General features: G+C 44.9%; 1 protein-coding gene across 3 annotated transcripts in view; it reads left to right on the forward strand.

The window, feature by feature from the left end:
* Positions 1-17951, forward strand: part of PAN3 (Poly(A) specific ribonuclease subunit PAN3) — a 36231-nt gene extending 18280 nt beyond the window's left edge. For all 3 annotated transcript variants that reach the window (XM_089566567.1, XM_089566568.1, XM_089566569.1), the window contains exons 10-16: positions 385-540; positions 2353-2597; positions 3999-4138; positions 6140-6269; positions 6754-6818; positions 11335-11473; positions 13834-17951. In XM_089566567.1, the coding sequence (XP_089422693.1) occupies positions 385-540; positions 2353-2597; positions 3999-4138; positions 6140-6269; positions 6754-6818; positions 11335-11473; positions 13834-14019 (1061 nt within the window). In that variant the 3' untranslated portion in view covers positions 14020-17951. The remainder of the gene's footprint in view (positions 1-384; positions 541-2352; positions 2598-3998; positions 4139-6139; positions 6270-6753; positions 6819-11334; positions 11474-13833) is intronic.
* The last annotated feature ends 2703 nt before the right edge of the window (positions 17952-20654 follow it).

Below are 20654 nucleotides of genomic sequence, written 5' to 3' on the forward strand. Positions count from 1 at the left end.
CTGCAGAACGGACAGAATTGAGCCTAGGGAATGAAAAGTGCAGCGCATACGAGTTGGTACGACGTCGGCCACGTTGTGTGAGATCTGGGTTGTGTCTCTTTTAAATAGTGAAGAATTTACTCTGGGGACCTAAAAAAGTTGCCCTTGGTAACAGAGTGTCTCTTGTAACTGTGTCTCTTTTATGCAATGTTGTTAACAAGGCGGACAAAAATCAACCAAACCGCTTCCAACTGTCTCTTATAACCAAGTGTCTCCTGTAACCCTGTCTCTCGTAACGAGATATTACTGTAATTCAAATAAATAAGTATGAGTGGCAGTGAAAAAGTATCGCGGTGAGCTTGTTGTCAGCTTGGTGCTGAAAGGGGCTATACTTTTTTTGCGCAGCCATCGTGTTTGTCTACGACTACCATGCTGGCTCAGACACCCTGATGAACCAGTACTTCAGCCAGCCATCCGTGCAGCCACTCAACGGCTACTGCCCATCCATGTATCCACAGCCTTCCAATGGACTGACCAGGCCATTTTCGCATGCCAAGTCTGGTAAATGCAGGCACTTGTGTCCCAACGAATGCCCAATTGGAATTGAAGATGCTCCTGGCACAGCTGACATTGAATTGCATATTTTTTATCGTTTGGGTTCTAGCCGTGGGTTCTTGCGTTGCTTGCAGTTCATGTGAACTGGCTTCCGCACTTTGACCTTCGCATTGATCAGTGACTGCCATTCTTTCTGGTAGATAAAGGGCAGGCTGTTACATTTTTAGTCACTAGCAGAGTAGAGCAAGCCTCATTGAGAACGAAAATTGAGATCACTCCGAAACAACTGCAGTAGCGTATACAGGCTGAAATTTTGCCCCTTCAAGTACCCTCCACAAGCCACGCCGCTTCTGTACGCACTGCCTATCTTATTGTAGTGATCTAAAACAAGAGGATTGCTGCCAGCCAGGTTGGCACCCAGTTGTAGACTGCGTCATGACACAACACAATGACATGCCACATGGTGCTGCGCTGTGAGAGCTGTGGCAGGCCTCGATGTCCATCAGGGCATTGATTTTATGCAAGGCCTAGCATTACAACGCATGGGCTTATGCGATATGCTAGCTGTCAATTCCATGAGGAAAGAGCAAGTTGACTCGAAGTGAGAACTTTGAGTCAACTTCGCCACCGTTTAAATGAACTAGAAATTCGTAATTTCTGAATGTGTAGATGGTTTGGATAGTTCGAACAGAGATAGTGTGGTGCGAATCAAATAGTAAATACCATGTGCAAACTAATTGAAGTTTTGAATATTCACACATCCCGAACTATTTTGCTTTTTTACTATTCTACCTTTCAGCTGTTTCAGGGCTATTCTTTATTCGAAAAACATTAAAGTGGAGAAAACCCGCAAGCAGTTTCATTGGCCACATGGAGTAGCGGTATTCTGCGTCTCGTATAGGGACCATCTTGTGTGGCGGGTACGAAAGGGGCGTATAGCACTCGTGGCCGCTTTCGCACTGCTCTTTCGATGTCTTTCGGTGTTTTAGTCAAGCAGGAGGGCCAAATTGAAACGAGCAAACTTCTCGTGTCTCTAAATAAAAGAGATATGCTCACATTGTTGCCTGTCTCGACAGCTGGCACTGGCAGATAGCAGCACAGCACTGGAGTCTCAGTGCAGCTCAGCTGGCATACAGCACTTCTGCTGCTGTCATTAGCACACACTGGACACTGCGGGATAGCAGTGCATGTGTGCATTCATGTTGGGAGTTGGCCCTGGCCGCACAGGGGCCAGTTTTTCGCATGCATGTGGAACATGCTGTATTCACTGGCATAACGAATGCACATGTTATTTTGTTCGTCAAAGATTTTTGCTAATATATTACTGTGCGTATCTGAATTTAAGTGCCTTCATGATTGTAACGCTAAGATTGCTTGTGCTGGTGAAAGGCTGGAAAGAAGGATTCAATTCTATGTTTTGTATTCAATGTTAATATGAGCAGTGATTTTTGTTTTATATTGTCAGTGAAAAATGCAGTACCTAGTGTAACAGATGCAACCCCGAAATTTTCTTGAAATGCGAACAGCGTGGCACCCATGTGCTGTGCAGTTGGAATTTATCTTCAATGCACTTGTTCCTGGGGGGTAATAAAAAGACGCTAGAGTAGTATATTATTGTATCATGGATGTCTCTAGCGTGTTTGTGTTGTGAGCCAACAGTAAGCGTGGCAAAAATAAATTCCAACAGCGGAGTGCGTAGGCGCTTTGCTGTTTGCATCTCTTTCTGTCGTGACAGTACGTGTTGTGTGGCTAAATACTGTGGGTGCCACGTCATTGGTGCTACGTTCCTGCCTGAGTGAGAGTCTGTATTCAACGTAGGGCTGGGTACTCTGCGCCAGCACGCGGGGCTGCTTCCAGAGAGCCTCATCTGGGCCTTTGTCGTCCAGCTGAGCTCGGTGTTGCGCACTATCCATGCGGCCGGCTTGGCGTGCCGCTCATTTGAGCCCTCCAAGATCCTGGTCATGGGCAAGTCACGCCTGCGTCTCAACTGCTGCGGCATCATAGATGTGCTCACATTTGACTCGGCTGTTCCCAATTCCAAGGCACTGGTGCCCCACTACCAGGTGACAGTGGTCCAGACCTCTCTGTGCAGTGGTGCTTAGGCAGTTGGCCCTTGGTCACATACATTTGGATTGTTCAGTTTTAATGCTTTGCAGGTGTGGTATGTTGATGTCTCGTGTACTGATACCTTAGTGCATGTTTAGAGAATCTCTGGTGGTATAATTCAGCAGGAGCCGTCCACCATGTCAGTTCTCATAGCTGAAGGTGGGCATTAGTGTTTGCGCGAAAGCACTCTTTCACGAGGTGTACCAGCTCGCAGAGTTTGTTGAAGCTTGGCCTTGAGGGTGACCTTGGCGAAACTCAAGCATAGCAGTAGCCCATGCAGAAATAAAATAAATATTGCCGTGACTGGGTTTTGAACTGGACCCGTTTCAAGCAGCCGCCCGGTCCTCCAATTGTTGTAAACTGATCGCTATTTCTGTACAGATATCTGTGCCACGTTCATGCCTCACACATGCACGGCTGGCTCCGCTACGCTAGCATGCAGGTGCGTCATCACAGGTGGTGCAAATGTCTAGGAAATGTTCTTGGAGTTGGGCCTTAACAGCTATGCTGCAGAGGGAGTGAGACATGCTCTATGCTGATGGCAATGTGCGAGATAGTCAGCCTAACGCCTGGCACCCTGGTATTCACGGCTTCCGAAATCCCCACGAGTGCCTTCAGTGCAGCGCTAAAGCTTTGGAAAACATCTCTTTCTGCTCTCCAGTAAGGACTATTTGAGCCATTCTTTTCTGACTGTATTGCAGTGGTCTTGTGCGCATTATAGACAAAACTTTATATTGTGACTGCACAATAATGAGGTTCAACTATGCGATGGGCTAAGGAAAGTCAGTAGTGGAGGTGGTAACTGCGTTTTGAGGATTGGTACTATTGCTGTGCCTTCTTACAATATGTTGGCTTTGCAGGCTAAGCCACTGCATAGTATTTTCCAATGCAGAGTGAATGTGTTGTATAATAATTTTTTTGTCCGCATGGCACTTGCAACTGCCAACAGAGCTGTTGGAACGCTCAAACAACGCTCTGTGGAGCAAGCATAGCAAAATTCTAAAAGAGGTATTAGGTCTTGGAGGCAGTGCGTGCGCTGGAGTTCAGCTGCAAGACATACAAGTGACAGTGGCAATAACACTGTGTGCCTAATGGAGCTGCTGCTCTAGTGGTTCCGAAGCATTGTTCAAGTGCTCTAGGTAGTCCTGCTAACATCCGCACAACTGAATGGTATGTTCATAGTCACAATTATTAACATGCCCAAATACTACATCTTGAAAAGTTTGCAGTGCTTCATTTGGCTGTCTGCGCTTCCTGACTGGCAGTCTGTGTTTTGCCTGTGGACAAGACACACAGAAGTGTGTTCTTCCGTGTTTGTGTGGTGGCAAACAAGTGAGCAAGCCAAAAAAATATTGCAGCAAGAAGACTTGGTCGCACTGGGCAAACTGGTTCTGGCCCTGGCTTGCAACACCATGGCCGCAATCCAGCGCGAAAACCTGCAGCAGTCGATGGAGCTGGTGTCACGGAACTACTCAACTGATCTTAGAAACTTGATCCTGTGGGTGGTTCACCTTTGCCTTTCTTAATTTTGTATGTTGTGCATGTGACCCTAGTTAGCATCAAACACACCTTAGAAAATGCCAGAGCCCCGTGGATAATGCATTTGAATTTCCTCTCCAGTGTTGTGGCGATGTAGTCGCAATGTGGGCTGTCACAAAGTACGATTGAGGTCACACGAAACATACAAAGACTGTAATATAGCAGCTGTTGGTCAGAGCGTGAAGTCGGGCTAATTGATTTTGCATGGCTAAATTCGATCAGAGTAACGCGATAGCGTTAAGGGTCCCATTCAGCGTAGAACCTGGCATCGGCGGTGCCATTGACACCGATGCCAGGTGGCTGTGTTTAAAACAGCCTCCTGGTGGGGCAGTGGCACATCGCTTAATCGCTGCACCACTGCACCAGTAGTGGTATGAGGACTCCTGATGATCTAGGAATGTAAAGGAGAGAAATACCAATTCCGCACATATCTGGGCATGTAGGCAAAACCTAGGCGGGAGAGAAAGAGAAGGAAGTATGAAGGGGTGCGTGTTGATTACAAAGGATGCAAAGCATAAGAAGACTTGGAATGAGTGTGCTGAGATGGGGCGAGTAATAAAGCATTATGTGATGGTTCGCATCACATAATGGTTGCAGCAGTTCGCAGCTGGTGGCTAGGTGCTGGAAGTAGTAAGAGAATATGTCTATTTAGGGCAGGTAGTGACCGCAGATCCGGATCATGAGTGGGAAATAACCAGAAGAATATGAATGGGGTGGAGCGCATATGGCAGGTGGGAGTGAAAGAAGAAAGAGGCGCCGTAATGAAAAAAATAAAAATTGTATTTGAGGAAAGGAAATTACGCAGTAACGCTCACACTCGCTCCTCGCGCATGCGCATTTGGGGCTCTCAGGGGCTCCGCGAAATCGCTCACACCTATTGCTTCCGCACCAAAAATTAGCTGCGGTTCAACTACTGCTGAACCTGGTTAGAGAGCGAAAGCTATGTATCGAGCAACTATATGCGGCTTGGCGTCTGTAACATTTAGTGCGTTCCCGACACTGGATAGGCAGCACGCCCACCCTGCCACGCTGACAGGCGGCAGTTAATGCTTGATCGCGAGAGTTCGCTCACCCATTGAACGCTGCGGTATTGCTGCAGTGCCGCGTGTCTGCCACAACGTTGTGAATGCCAACGCATGCAACGCACATCTGTCACTACCGCCACGTAGCTTGAAGCACGACTGAGGTGTCCACTGTCCCAGGGGGCCAGTTATGCGCCTCTACTTTCGAAGCTCCCGAGCGCATATGGCAGGTTTTCTCAGATCATGAATGGCAGTTTACCAATATCCTTCAAGAGAAAAGTATACAACAGCTGTATCTTACCAGTACTCACTTATGGGGCAGAAATGTGGAGGCTAGCAAAGAGGGTTCAGCTTAAGTTAAGAACAACGCAGTGAGCTATGGAAAGGAAAATGATAGGTGTAACGTTAAGAGATCGGAAAAGGGCGGAGTGGGTGAGGGAACAAACGCGGGTTAATGACATCGTAGTCGAAATCAAGAGGAAGAAATGATCTTGGGCAGGGCTTGTAATGCGAAGGCAAGATAACCGCTGGTTCTTAAGGGTAACTGAGTGGATTCCAAGAAAAGGCAAGCGTAGCAGGGGGCGGCAGAAAGTTAGGTGGGCGGATGAGATTAAGAAGTTTGTGGGGATACGGTGGCCGCAACTAGCGAAGGACAGGGTTAATTTGAAAGACATGGGAGAGGCCTTTGCCCTGCAGTGGGCGTAGTCAGGCTGACTACGATGATGATGATGGTGAAAAAAAAGAGCAGTGCCATGTCTGCAAAGTGATACACAGAGGGGACACCAGGCTGCTGGAGGGACCCATTAACGCTGTTGTGTCATACCCTTGAGGCGGAGCTTAATTGTCCCCCCATGTTTCTTCTTTTGCTAGGGGAGCATGCAGCTTTTGTGTAAAGATGCCTGGGGAAATTGAGAAATGGTTCTGTATCTGTGACGCAGGTACCTGTTGTCACCACCACCTCGTACGCACAGTATTAATGACATAATGCCAATGATTGGAGCTCGGTTCTACACACAGCTGGACGCAGCACAAATGCGGAGTGATGTCATTGAGAATGAGCTTGCAAAGGTAACTCTACATCTTGCTATCATTGGAGCACATCATTTTCTGATGCAAAGAAAAAAAAAAAGTTTTATGGGCTTGTATGCTTGGGTTCTTGTACCTGTGAACTTTCTGAACCCTTTGGGGATGAGTATTATTAAGTCAGTCTGAGAACATCAGTGACGCCATTGGGATTGAGGGTGTTTTTGTAGAGCAGTTGGGACATTCCTGCCCGAACTTTATTATATTTTGCACATCACATCTGATGTGAAACATTACATCTGATGAACAGGTACCCTCTCAACCTCTTGTCATCAAAGAGTAACCAATGCGCAGTGAAACGAAAGTTTACTTCTGCCTCATGCTGAAATTCTTGTATACAGACTTTACCATGCGTATTTATGCTGCCTGAGAGCGCTTGTCTATGGCCACCATATCCTAAAAGTGCAGAGTTTCCGAGTTTACGAGTGAAGTTTGGATTGCACTCTTTGCTTATGTTTTTCATTTACAGGAAGTGGAAAATGGAAGGCTCTTCAGGCTGCTTGTGAAACTTGGCACAGTCAGTGAAAGACCAGAGTGAGACACAGCTTACTGTTTGTTCCTTTCCTTTTTCTGTTTTTTTTTTTTTCATTTCCCTGTACAGTTGTACTTCTCAAAATTCAATGTCTTTTAAATGGTGTAAACTACAATCTGCACTTAATGTACCATGTTGACTGTGCCTGTTGAAGTTCGACAAAAGCATTTGTTGGGCGAGTTGGTGTTTAGTTGGTGTTGGACACCACACAGCGCTGTGTGGTGTCCCTTCTTCATCTCTGTCCTGTCGTTTGCGCTGTAGTTATGGGCCTGTTGAAGATTGCTGGAAGATGGTTTTCAGATAAGAAGTGAAGTTGTTTCTGTTGAAAAAAAAGAGCTTGCGTAGGCTTGTTTGTTAGTTCGATAGTGTGGTGCAGGCAGTACATATTTTTTCATTAGACCCAGTGGTGGCAGAAGTTCTGCATAAGCTTGTGGTCTAGAACTCTGATAAGGCTTGAAGCAAAGAAGAAAAACTGGCTGCTGATGAGAAAAAGTAACATTTGAGAACATTTTAAATTTATGTGCTACTAGATTTTAAACAGAACATTGTAGGGTGGCAGAACCCCTGTATAGTAAAGTTGCTCAGGGTAGCAAAAAATCTTTACAAAGCAAGTTGTTGGTGAAGTCTTGGCTCTGTGAATGCTGTCTGTTATTTTGGGCACTTATTAAGAAAAGAAACAGTTATAAGTACGTTCCAGCCTGCTCTAATCATCCCATTATGTGCTAACGATTTATTTTGTTATTGCGTTTTATGTTATCACATTTTCAGTTTCGTCTGAGACCTGTGAAATACTGTATTTGCACAAATATAATGTGGCCGTGGTGTTTGAATCCATGTGAAAGCAAAAGCTTTGCGTAAACACGGCATCATCTTGCACGACCTTAGTGTCATTGAGGAAGCAATGGTTAAGAAACGCGCACGACGCAATTGAGAACGGAAAAACCCCCCACTAAGTGCCGCCACGCCTCTGCGTGTCACCGCTACTGCTACTTGCTTCATGCCACCCAGGGCTGTGACCATTCGCGTTTTTTTTCTCCGTACCTACTCCTCGCTGCTCTTTCACTGCCTTCCCTTTCTCGGCGGTCCGTGCCAACTTTGCTCCATGTTTAAAGAGCTAGCCTTACTTTTTATTTCTCGTGCATGCCAAGGGTTTTGCCTTACTGCCCAAGGCCTTCGAAAAGTTGGCTTCTGCTCGCAGCTAGCGATCACGGTGGCTAAGCCATCTGAACGAGTGCCTTTTTATTGTCGTCGCTGTCCATTTGCCTTCAAGTGTTGGCCTTGCGATTACGCTGTTATGTCTGTCGCTCCAGTATGTCCTACATTGCGCGCATGCCGCGAGATCACCATTCCGCAGGATGTCACCATACCAAGCCTCTTTTAGTACAACCATTTTGTTATTAACCCTTCCTGGTCAAATGTTTCTCAACTGAATTCCTGTTAGAGCTCTTTTGGGCCTTCTAGCCTCTCATTGGGATAGGGAGTGTTTCATTATGATTTGGTTATAAACATTTTTTCTGCTTTGCTATGTCTTAACCGAAACTTATTTAGAGCATGGTATTTCTCGAAGCGCTCTCCTCACTGGAGGCCAGGCTTCTCGCACGTCTTGCAATAAAATAGTTTCCCTTCTGCTGCCTTTTCACTCACTGCAGATGGCACATCATTTTTTCATCATCACTTTCTACTAAGCCATTTGACAGCTTTTCATAAAACACGACTAGCGTAATGGAAGTCATGCCGTGATTTTATTGCACCATTTTGAGGCCCCCAAAACCAAAATATATTTCTGCATCAGTATGATACTGGCATTCCTCTCTATATAAAAGAAATAGCTAATCTATAGGCTGCAATCATTCCCATCTAACTACGGAAATGCAGGACAAATGTGTCTAGCAGTGCCCAACAGCTAACCAGTTGGGCACTTTTCTGCTGTCAGGCAATACTGTACACGAAAAGAAAAACGTACAGTTGTCTGTGGAAGGCAAGATCGGACCGCAGTTCCACTTCACTTTATCCATGTTTTTACTATAAGCAAGTTTACTACAGCGGGATTCTACTGTAGTGGCTTCAAGCAAATTGCTTTTTCAGAGTTCCACTGGTCCTGTCTGGCTATTTGCTTTGCATTTTAAGTTGCAGTTGCTTCTTGCTTTGCATTTTAAACCCTTGGGAGTTTTGTTTGTTGCGGGCCATCACAAAAAAATAGACCACACGTGACAGAAAGAATAGGTCCTCTGTGGCATCTTGGTTTGCGTCAGCAGCTCTTTGTGCTGGAATGGGGTCTCTGCATTGTGGAGCTGAAAGTAATTTCAGCGAACTGAGTCAGTCAGAGGAATAAATTCTAGAATGACCACACACATTAGGTCATTGTTCAGCAGTGTGGTGCCTTAGAGCCCATGCCTTGACTACTGCTGCTGGCGCAGTATATATTGGAAGCCTGGGGATTCTGTGTTCGTCGGCTGCTCAGGTTCTCAAAAAGTCACTTTTTTCATTTTATTGAAAACTTTTCAGCATTTTAGTCTGTTTCAGAAAGTAAAGAGGAGGATGCTGTGAAGGGGACATCACTAATGCAGTGGTGGAACTGCTGCGCCAATTGCGCCAAACTGCGCCAAATGGGAAATCCTGCTACATGCTGCTACAAAATCGGTTTTTTGCCTACTTTTGCGCCACGCCTGCGCCGAAATATCTCTGAATAACTCCAATAACTCTGCCGAGAACGAAACCGAAACTCATTTCCGTGAAACCAAAACTGATGTCTGCCGGCAACACTTCCGGCAACGCATCTGCCGGCAGCCACATCGCCATCGCTGCTTTGCAACCGAACACAACCGAAGGTGAACAAAGGGACCACTGTCAGCGCACTGCCTGTGTGAATGGACACTTCACGTCTTCGATGTCTTTGTCAAAGCTGAAAGGCAACAAAACTTATGACTAACTTATATCGGGCAGAAAATCCAGTTGCCATTCCTGTGACACAAGGATTAATCAGAGCGGTGAAAGGGTCGCGGAAGCGTCAGCTGCAACGGTTGGAGGCGGATGCAGGAGAAGAGACCCGTGCAAAACAAGCGAAACAAGACTGTGATGTACAGGACAAAGACACCCAGAAGAGAGGTCAGAATGAAGAGAAGGTACAAGGAGAGATCAGACTGGCCAGGAATATGATCACCAATGCTGAGCTGCTTTTCACAAAAGGTGTCAAGTCTAAACATTTTGCAGTCGTTGAGAGTGGACAAGCCCTTCTGAAGAATGGACAGGAAAAGCTCGCAGCGGCACTGTCTAAGCTGGAGTGATCAAGAAAAGGGAATAAATAGTACCTGAAAGTTTGTTTTATGAACGGTATCATTTTTTATAGTTCTGTTGAGCATCTCGTTATGTCGCTCTTCTGAACAAAAACGGCAGTGTTTTTAGGAGAACCTCCTGTTTTGTTTATTTTCGGCTATATTTAAGGAACCAAGCACTTTAAGCTGCATTTGGGATTGAAGCTTGCTCTTGCATGGCTGTGGTTGCTAAAAACGTCTGAGCAAATGCCTGTTCCAGAAATACAACAAAGCTTCTTTATTTAAAATAACGTTTTTTGGCATGAAATTTTGGTACGAAGCTTTTTTTTTGTGCTACAAAAGCTCGAATTCTGCTACAAAATGCCATTTTTCCTGCTACAAAACTTAAAATTTCTGCTACAAACTGCGATTTCTTCTGCTACAAAAGCTGCTACAAGAAGCCAGTTGCCAGTTCCACCACTGCTAATGTCATCAATCCCTTTAAAGCTCCTCCTGTAGCAAGTGTTTGGAATTGGCTCTTGTTGCCATCGCTTATTCCAAATTCGTGCAAACAGTGTTGGCAGTTTTTTTTTTTAAGAAACGTTGCAGTTATCAGGCATTGACTCCAGTGCAGTGCTGTGAGGGGGTGGGCATGCATTAATAATAATAGTTATTATGGATTGATGTTGTGCTATTGTGGCCCTTGTGGTTTTGCTTTGTCTGATGGCACCGAAAACACATGGCAGGCTCTGTCTTGCATACTTTGCAAGCAATGTTGTCAGAAGCAGGGCTGGCATGTGGTGCTTAATTCACACCCTTGCCAGTTGTTCAGGGGACGAGTACAGAGCAGGATGGCACTGTCTGTTTTAATGAACTGTGCTGATTGGCACCCCGGCTATTTGAATGAGAAATTGGGTTACACTGAATTGAGTGCAGTTGACAGATGGTTGTACCTGAGAACTGACTCCTTGAGCAGGCTCATTTAGGACCTTAGGTCAACTGGCACTTGGAGTCTACACTTGATAGCATAACTATAAAGGGGCAAGGAATATGTTGAAATTATATAGGAATCGTATTTAGGGGAGCCCGTGTTTTTAATACACTTGTTACTGGCAGGGTCAAGGCGTCAGTTCGAATTGTATTTGGTCATAGTTGTATGCTTGGTGACACTTGTGTTGTACACCCGTTCCTGAATCAACTTAAGTGAATTGAAGGTCCAACTTACTGCATTACTTGGCACAGCTGACATGAGGTAATTGTATTGCAGATTTCATTTGGATACGTCGTGGTCCGAAACTGGGGACCGGTATATGCTGAAGCTGTTTAGAGATTACCTGTTTCATCAAGTAACGAAGGATAACAGGCCTTGGATTGACATGGCTCACGTGGTGCAGGCATTGAATAAGGTATGTACTCAATGGATCCTTGGTGCTTTTCCTTGCTGGAACTGTTGACTTCGCACGTGACTGAAAACAAACAATTTTGGGCGTTTCTTTTTTCTTTTTAAGTGCTTTGGCCATCTGGGAGGCAGATAACCCCCCCCCCCCCTTAAAATCCGTCCGTCCACCCCTGGTTTTTGAACATTTTGAGTTAACTGCCTTACAGTCTTTAGAGAAGGGGTTTTTATGGTGAATTTCAGTGGTCAGTTTTGGACAGCTTCTCTTGCTTCTAGCGGTGAATGCTTGTTCCTCTGGTCGATCTGGATTTGGCTCGGGGGTTCCATTGGTCATTTCAGAGCTGCTGCTCTGCAGCAGAGTGCTTTCTCTCGGTTCGCCTAAGTGAGGCAGATTTAGCTGGAACTCTGGGTTCCCAATTACTTCTGGAACAGCCAGGCTAGCTCCCCCCCCCCCCCCCCCCCCCCTTTTTTTTTTTTTTTGCATGGTGTGAGACATCACTGGATAACCCTGAGCGCTTGTTTGGATTTCTGACTGTGACACCCTATGTTGTCGGGTTGAGATGTTTATTATTAGAACGTATATTGAATCACCTCAGAGACTGTTAAAGATCACCAGCTACATCGATGCGACAGTGCACAACAGTGTAGACAATGCATGAATATGTGGGCCATGTGTGTACTCGTTTCTAAATAGTCTTGGTAGTCTTTGGCAATAGGGCATGGTAAAATGCAGTGCAAATTGCAAGTTTACTGTAGAATACGACTGCACTGTACCATTGCGAAGCGCTGCGACAAATGAAAAGTGTGCAGATGAATGCCAGGCACAACTTATGGAATTGCTTATGCATGACAGTTGCTGACTCGGGCGCTCTCCCTAGGCATGTTTCTGTTTTTCTGGACAATCAGGATTGTGGTGCTCCACGGTGCATTTCGTTGCCCTGGCGTGAATTCAGTATGGTGGTCCAAACTGACCAGTAGAATTCGCTTGTGGTAACCCCAATGGCTTTCAAAAGGTGCTGAGGAACCCTGCGTATCTTAGTTTCCCTCTTTCCCTGCCTTGCATGCATGTAAAAAAGCATTAGATGCAAGGCCCCTCAAAAAATGCCCAGGTTCAGTTAGTAATTACTGGCTGTGCAGTGAAACAGTCTCCAATTAACCATTACAGTGTGGTTAGTCCCTAAATAAAGTGTGTATGGATTTGGGGAATCTAAAAAGCACTCCTCGGGGTGCTTTTTTTGGGGGGGTGGGGGGAACTTCTGCCTTAGAGTTCCGTCTCTTTCTTGAAACATCTTTTTTTCCAGAATATCGATTGAAACTGTTTTAAATTCAGCAACAGCTGAACTGAAACCGAAACTTGGTTGCACGGCTGGAGGCAGTTTTTCGATCAATAATGTTTGACGCAGTGATGATGTCACAAGCATTGCTAGAAACTCTCTTGTAGATGCATTGAACAGCTGAGATAACTGCAAATGAATACTCCATTTATGTAATGCTTTAAGTGATTGAATAAGAGCTTTAAAAAATCTGGTGGAGCAAACAAGGAGCGGGTAATGATTTTTGTGTCACAAGCACACTGTTTCCTCCAGAAATTGGCTGAATTGAGGTAACAAGGCAAACAACCTTAACAAATGGATGTGTGCAGAGATGAATTGGCACCACACAGCTTCCAATCTTGGCAGGAATGACAGTTGGGGCAAAGAGAAGATCATGTAGTGAATGTTTCATTAAAATACGTGAACCATCGAAAAACTGTGGTGTTTCCGCTCTTAAGGAGCACTGCGTTTCGTTCCCCTATTATCTTTCGACAGCGAGGGACGATTAACAGCTGGCTTATTTTGAATATGCTCAGGCCTATTCATGACATAAAGGGAAGATGAGTGAACTGCGCCCATCTTTGTAGACTCATGAGCATACTCGCTATAACATATATGAAGAAAAATGGAAAAGCTACTTGTCGCTGATGCCATTGTGGAGGTCGTCATTTAAAAAGCTGTTTAAGTGTTTCAATGCACTTCTGGGGCTCTCCATGTGTTGCCCCTTCCTGGAGACTAGGGAAGGTTTTTTTTTTTTTTTTCTGGAGATAAGAACGAGTTTGTTTGCCTCTGCCTTACATTGCTTTGCTTCACATGTGCAGCTTTTTTCTTAGCCATCCATGCCCAGCAGGCTAGTCATAGACTTTTTTCTTTTTTAATCCTTTGTTCTGTCACTGCCACTGTGCCTGACAGAGCAGCCTGGGTGAGGCTGGCTTGCTTGCGGGCAGTCAGTAGAGTGCCGAATATGTGTGATAGCTTCCGCAGCAAAGTTCTGTTCCTTTGTTTTTCTTTTACTCTTTTTTTTTCCCTTCCTTTCACCTTTCTTGCGCTGCCAAAGCTGGACGCTGGTGTGCCCGAGAAAATCTGCCTCATGTCGCGAGATGAACAAAACATCCTCGTTGTCAGCTACGCTGAGCTGAAGCACTGCCTGGAGTCTTCGTTCAGCGAGTTGCTGTCTGCCACTTCGTCGGTGCCTCCTTCCACGTCCCTTCCTCCGCCTTCGGCCAGTCAGCATGCTCGGTGACCTCTCAGGTTGCTGTCCTTCCCTCGCCCCCTTGTTTACTGCTGCCTCAAAACGCATAAGCGCTGTATTGCATTGGGTTTCATGTCGTGCTGCTGGCGTAGAGTTGTACTTGGTCATCGCAGGTTCCCGGGGTAGCCTCCCGAGTGGCTCTTGCCATGCAAACGATGCTAGTGCCACTTTGTGTTGACGCAACAATTTTGCTATGGTCATGAACGCGAAAGGTTGTTGGTCTTTCTTTTTTGTTGTTGTTGTTGTTGTCTGTGCTGGATATTCTGTGAATGACTAATACCTTTCTTCTGGTCTCCTTTCTTAAGTCTTGACAATTGGTGGTGGTGGTTTGCTCTGTGTATATTTGCACTATGTAAGCCCATTGAAGGACATGTTCTCTTTTCTCAGTTTCGGTTTTTAGTAACCTAAGGATTTATTCACTTGTGCTCGTTGACATTATCCAGTTTTGTTATGTTCAAAGTTTTAGTAAATGTAGTCAAAGGACTTAGTTATACAGACCTCTGCGCACAGTCTCGATTTTGTTTCGTCTTTTTGATCTGTATGAGAGATGTTTCTGGACCCTTCTCCTTGCTTGGCTTTATCTTCATTGTTCCTTTTCAAGTGCTTTGCCTTGTACTTAAGCAGTGATAATTTTTGCGCACATTCTCTGCCGTAAACTTAATGCTGAAGTAGTCCATGAATATAGTGTGGAAAACTTCAGTGTTAAGCTTGGTTCACTTTCTTTTATTAATGTTATTAATTAAGCCATTTCTTTTCAAGTGGCACTATAATCGTTAACTTCATATATACTTCTGAGGTGCTGGGAGGACCATCAAGTGCTTTTGCATGTGTAAGTGTAAACTGCTGCTGCTTCTGCTGTTAAAATTTTTGGAGCTGGAAGACAAATGCAGAAGTTTGTTGAGGATTTTTTTTTTTCACTGGGTATTGAGGCAGAAAAACCTCCAGCAGAAGCTATTGCAAAAGATGTGGTCCCCTTTATGCTGTCTGCCTGTGGTGGCCAACGTACGAATCTTGCCACTGCATTCTTAAGTGACTTGCTGTGCACATGTGCTGTTTGCAGGGTTCATTGCCGGTTAGCATTTTTCGCTGCAGTCTGCCGCAGGTGTTTCTTTGCTGCTTCCCTTCGTGCTATGTTTGTCCTTTGTGAAGGAATGCATTGTGTGCATCTCACTTCTGAGAGCACAAGGCTTTGCTGCTACTGCTGCGAGTCTTGCCACTTGGTGTTGTAACACACAGGGTTGTATATCCTCTATATATGTCTGAACTTTGACTGCCCTCCAGCCATGAAGTTCGCACCGTTACATGCCAGCAGCTACAGTTCATCTGTTGACAGTGGACCGTTGGCTCCGTTGAAAAGGATTTATTTTAAGCATACAAGGCATTTATTTTTTTAAATGTGCTACTGAAGAAGAAAGGGTACCTGAGGCCCTGTGAATACAAAGCTGGACAAAAGGTTTAAAGACATGTTTTACCATTTGTTTTTTATCGATGCTGTCATGTCTTGAAGACCTCCTTTCTTTTGTTGCAATAACTGTAGTATAAAGTTGGTTTCCTGAGCGATCCGAATGAATTTTTGTTGACATTAAGGGTAGTTATGTAACATTGCTCATGTGAATGTAATATGGACTTTTATGGCAAAGTTACAGCTGCAGGCCATCAATCATTTTATTCACTTCGTTGATTGAGGTTCTTGTGCTCAGAAAACTGAATTGTGAAACAATTCACATTGAACTCTGCTCACGGACATTGGAAGAAGCAGTGGTGCGCACAAACCCCTGATCTGTTATTGTATTAAGGAGTGGAGTTGCTTACACAGGTCTTCATAGCAGCACAGTCGCAATCGGAGCTATGTGCACCTGCAGACGCTTGTCTGGCCAGCTTTCGCGGCATTGTTGGGTGATATTTAGTAGTAATAAGGAATCATACCTTACCCTGGTTTTTACCAGCCCGCACCTGTGTTAGGTTGCTGGAAATAATGTAGTGTACTTCAAGTCGTGCTAAGTGCCATGGAATGTAATTGGCATTATTCAGTGTTACAAAGTGGTCTGTGTACTTGGAATTAATGTGACACACACTTGTGCAAAAAGAATTTTGTCTATCTGCTTTTGTAGGCAGCAAACTAAGCATGTTGTACTTTAAATCTGTTGCCCTTACTAATGCCAAAGTAGCAAGTGTTCACAGTTCTTCAGCAGTTACTTAACGCTCTTCTTTTCTGTCATTCCACGTTCACATAGCCCCCTGTGCTGCAGCTTACCGCTTCGTTTTGGTAGGCCTTCGTATGTGATCATGGTTCTGCATCTTGCCCTTATTAGCCAGGCACTTTGGTTGCTAACTTTGTGGCTCCCACAGGCCCTGTCGGAATGTCTCGGTACCTTATAGTTTAAATGTTTGCCTGTAAATATGACTGTACATACATATACGGCACACGCACACACGAATACCTTTTGTATGCCTTTATATGCATATATACTTATGGAGCCAAACTCAGATTGTGGTACTCACATTATTGGACTCGGTGGGGATCACCGTCATTAATCTCATTTGTAATGCATGCATTTATGTGCGAAGGGGATTGGTATGGTTGTGCAGTGCTTGCTGGCATCATGTACATAACTCACGTATGTATATGTACATATAAAGGTATGGCATGACATACAAACATACACACATACTTGGATGAGAGGAGTGTTAGGGATGTTGTTGTAGATTTCAAATAAACAATTGGTTCAGCAGCCTGATGCTGTTTCCTGCCATTAGGGAAGCCTTTTAATATGGTTTTTTGACACATATCCCTGTGTTCCTTCTAAGCAGGTCACTCTTGAAGCATGGTACCATAAAGCTCCATATAGAGGCAGTGGTTTGTTGCTGTCATTGAGTACAGTTCCATGGAGGAAAGCCAAGTAGAAAGAAAACTTTAAACATGGTCATCAGTCACATAATCAGTAGCATTTCTTGCTGTGATCTGTTTGTACTTGGTGCAAGCAGTCTTAAAACTTCCCTTCTGTGCAGTAGTCTAAGTGTGGGTGTCTATTTTGACAGCATCTAACATTGGTAGTTGACATAAGTGTGATGGCGGAATTGTTAAGCTGAGATTATGGTGTGTGCTTTCATTCATTCTGCTTGGAGCCAAATTTTTGCATTACATTGAGCAGCCTTGATAGAATATTCTGAAATGCTTTGGCATAGCTGCTTCTTGCTGCTGGGCAAAATGCATGTGTTAGCATATCTTAAGTGGAGCACAGCCTCTACCGCACATTCCATGCGAGGTCCTTACTTGTTATGTCTTGGGGATGTTGCCTGTAAGGGTTTGATCACAGTTCGAAACATCACAATCGAGCACCTTTTTGGGACCTATCCAAAGGTTGATCTGATGCTTACTTAAGGGGAATCCTCTGTTAATCTTTGCACTCAGTGAAGTCAAGAGCTTCATTCGGTGCACGGAAGTAAAAAAATGAAACAATTGCTTTAAAAGTACAAATATGGTGTGTCATTTTAAATGAATGTTTGGTTGTGTTCGGTGAATCCTTCAGTGATTTGAATGTTAATAAGCATGGAATTCGGTGTTGCTGGGGAAAATGCAAGTCTTGTTAGTGTATGATTGCACTGGAATTGTTTTGATGAGTGCACCTTTGTGCAGCGGCGGTATTTTCTGGACAGTGGCTGCCATCAGTGGTACAAGTCGGCATGTTGCGTCAGAAGCATATGTGATTCGCCGAAATGAATATGAGCATCCCTTCGTTAGATTTCAACAAACAGCACAATGGCAAAGCAACACTTGGTAAAGTGGTTACAAAGAAGGGTACAAGGAAGCGATGAGTTCTGTTTTAGGTGTGTGTCTTTCTACAAATGTAAATAAGTGGTGATTTTTTGTACAGTTCCTGTAAGAGCTATTTTTATTGGAAAATAAAGGTTAAAAACCCGTACATGCCTTTTTGGCTGTGTTATTTGGTACTGACGGCAACATTCATCAAGCGCTTTTCTCAGCTGTAGTGGAATTGTTGCTTGTGGGCTAGACGAAATTTCGTGGTGTGCAGTTGAGATTATGGATGGTTATCAGAACACAAAATGTGGAGAGGGAATGAAAGAGCATGTCTTGTGATGTTGAAACTTTGCGAGAGGCCACCTCGGTTGGGCGGCTTGTCCATACACGTTGCAACCCAAGTAGTACTGTAACTTTAGATGATGGTTACTTTTTGTTTTTGTCATTTTGGTCCAACTCTGTTCATGTCCTTTTTGTAGTGTTTGTGAAACATTACAGAGGAACATTGGAATAAGAACTGCTGATTTTAATTGATGTCTAAGGGTCGCTATAGTAGAGCTATTACCGTCAGAACATTTGCGAGGCTAATCCCACCAGTAGCAAACAAGGTAAACATAGTTCAACAACATTTATGCAGCTTTTGCTACAATAATAGCGTGATACTGTGATGCCTGACCTACCAGTTCTGGGATTACAGAACTTTAACACTTTTTCAAGGGTCAGTGAGGACGACACCCCTCAAGCGAGAAATTTTACTTTGGAACCCCATACTTTTGACGAAGTCTAAGAAATACATGGTGCAAATGGAACCACCTCTTCAAGAGCGACCCATAAATCTGCCCCCATCCAGTGGTGTATTCATTTGCAGCTTATTCTGCCCTGGTTTAATCGACTGCAGTGTAGTGCCTGACCATGAGAACTGCTGTGAAATCCGCTTTCAGGACTTTTGACAGGGCTTGTAAGGTTACATCTCATCACGGCCGCCGCGGTGGCTCAGTTGTTATACGCGCCGGCTGATCCGAAAGACGCGGGTTCGGTCGCGGTCGCGGCATTCTCATTTCGGTGGAGGCGAAATGCTAGAAGCCGGTGTGGTAGAAATTATCCGGAGCATTCCACAACGGCGTCCTTTATAGCCTGAGTCGCTTTGGGACGTTGAACCCCATAAACCATCTTCATCTATGAAAACTGGCAACCAACGAGGTCGCAAAGCACGAGTTCGGCTCCTGCCGCCTACGCCGTCCCCGCGCTTGCAGACTGAGGGAAGAACCCGTGAAGTAAGATCGCGTGAGAGCAGCGTAGGTGCCAAAGCAGGTGCACCGGCTATTCTTCCTATCCTTATCCGTCGGTGGTACAACGGTGAGAACGAGCTAGTGTGAGGGTGTGAAGTGGTGAGCATTGTGCGGGAACAAAGTTGGGTCATTCATTTATAGATTACTCCATAACTATGTGTCACGATCACAGTTAGTGTTTTCTTACTAGTTTTCCTCTTCGCGTACAATATCCAAAAGTAATTTTCAAATATAGTCGGGAAATAACCAGAAATCGAAAATTCGGTTTTGAGCAAAGAAAATGGGGCAAGTTTGGCTAATGGGGTTTAACGTTTTATAGCTACTTTGCATTTCGGCGGCGACTGCCAGCGAAATCCACCGCCGCCGAAATGCTGCCTCGTTCGCATTTCCCGGCCACCACACTGTTGGCAAAAAACACCTAAAAGGGAGTAAATGGCTTGTCCTCTAACGCACACCCAAAAGGAGTTTTTTTTACTCCATATGTATGTGTTTTTATTGACTCCCTTATATAAGGGAGTTATTTTTGGAGTATAAAGGGAGTTATTTAGGAGTGAAAAGGGAGTAAATTTTTTACTACCCACAGAGATGGAGCCCAAAAATGGCGTCATGTTTATTTATTCTCATTCAGGCTCATTCTTACAGCAGTGACAGCGGCGGAAACGGGCAGTAGCTCTGCGGCCGCCGGCAACCCAACTTGGGAAACTGCGCTGCCCTAATGTAACCCCGCGTCACGCATTCTTCCCGCCGTCTGTTAGCCCAGCGGCGGCGTACGCGGCAGGAGTCCTCTGCTCGTTGTCTCCTTTTGCTGTACGAGCTCGTTTCGTTGGCCATGTTCGTAGATAAAGGGATGTAACATTATATTCAGTAGTTCAAAACTGAAAAGGAGACGCTGGGTAGTTTTCACGGTCATGCACACGCTATATTTGACTCAAAACCAGAGCAGAAAAGATGAAAATACACCTGATAGTAGTTTGGAATGGCAGTGTTTGCTTTCATATTCACTTCATTAAGGCTTGGATTTTAAACATGGCTGAGGAAAAATGTGGCCTCATGAGCTCCATCAAGAGCTCAGCGTTGGCACTGTTCTATCACAGTTCCATGTTCATGCAACACATTGCGAGAACCACACTAAAAAAAGCCTGTGAGAATTAGGCCTAAGCGGGGGCTGTAACGGGGTGGCGACACAAAGAAAGGCAAGTCAGGTATCGTTAGAGCACTGGAGGCTTCACAGGAGCAATTCAATTAAGTAACGTACTGTAGCGGAAAACGGTGACAAATCGATATCTTGTACCGCGGCAGGCGCCCGTGAAAGAGCAGAAGTCAGCAGAGATCCAGCGACGATGGTAACCAAGCGGTCGTCACTCACTGCCATTATCCGACAACTGACCAGAAGCAGACGGAACGCTAGGCGGCGGGGTGGATTGCACAAAATGTTTTTTACTCCATTTCGGCACTGGTGGAGTATTGGGCACAATTAACTCCCTTTCTAGACTGGAGTAAATGCTGGTAAATCCTCATTTTTACTCCATTATTCCCTCATGGGAGTAAAATGGAGGACAGTCCACCTTTTTACTCCC

Source organism: Amblyomma mixtum, chromosome 1, assembly GCF_055824585.1.
Source record: "Amblyomma mixtum isolate Tamu chromosome 1, ASM5582458v1, whole genome shotgun sequence".
NCBI classification, from domain to species: domain Eukaryota; kingdom Metazoa; phylum Arthropoda; class Arachnida; order Ixodida; family Ixodidae; genus Amblyomma; species Amblyomma mixtum.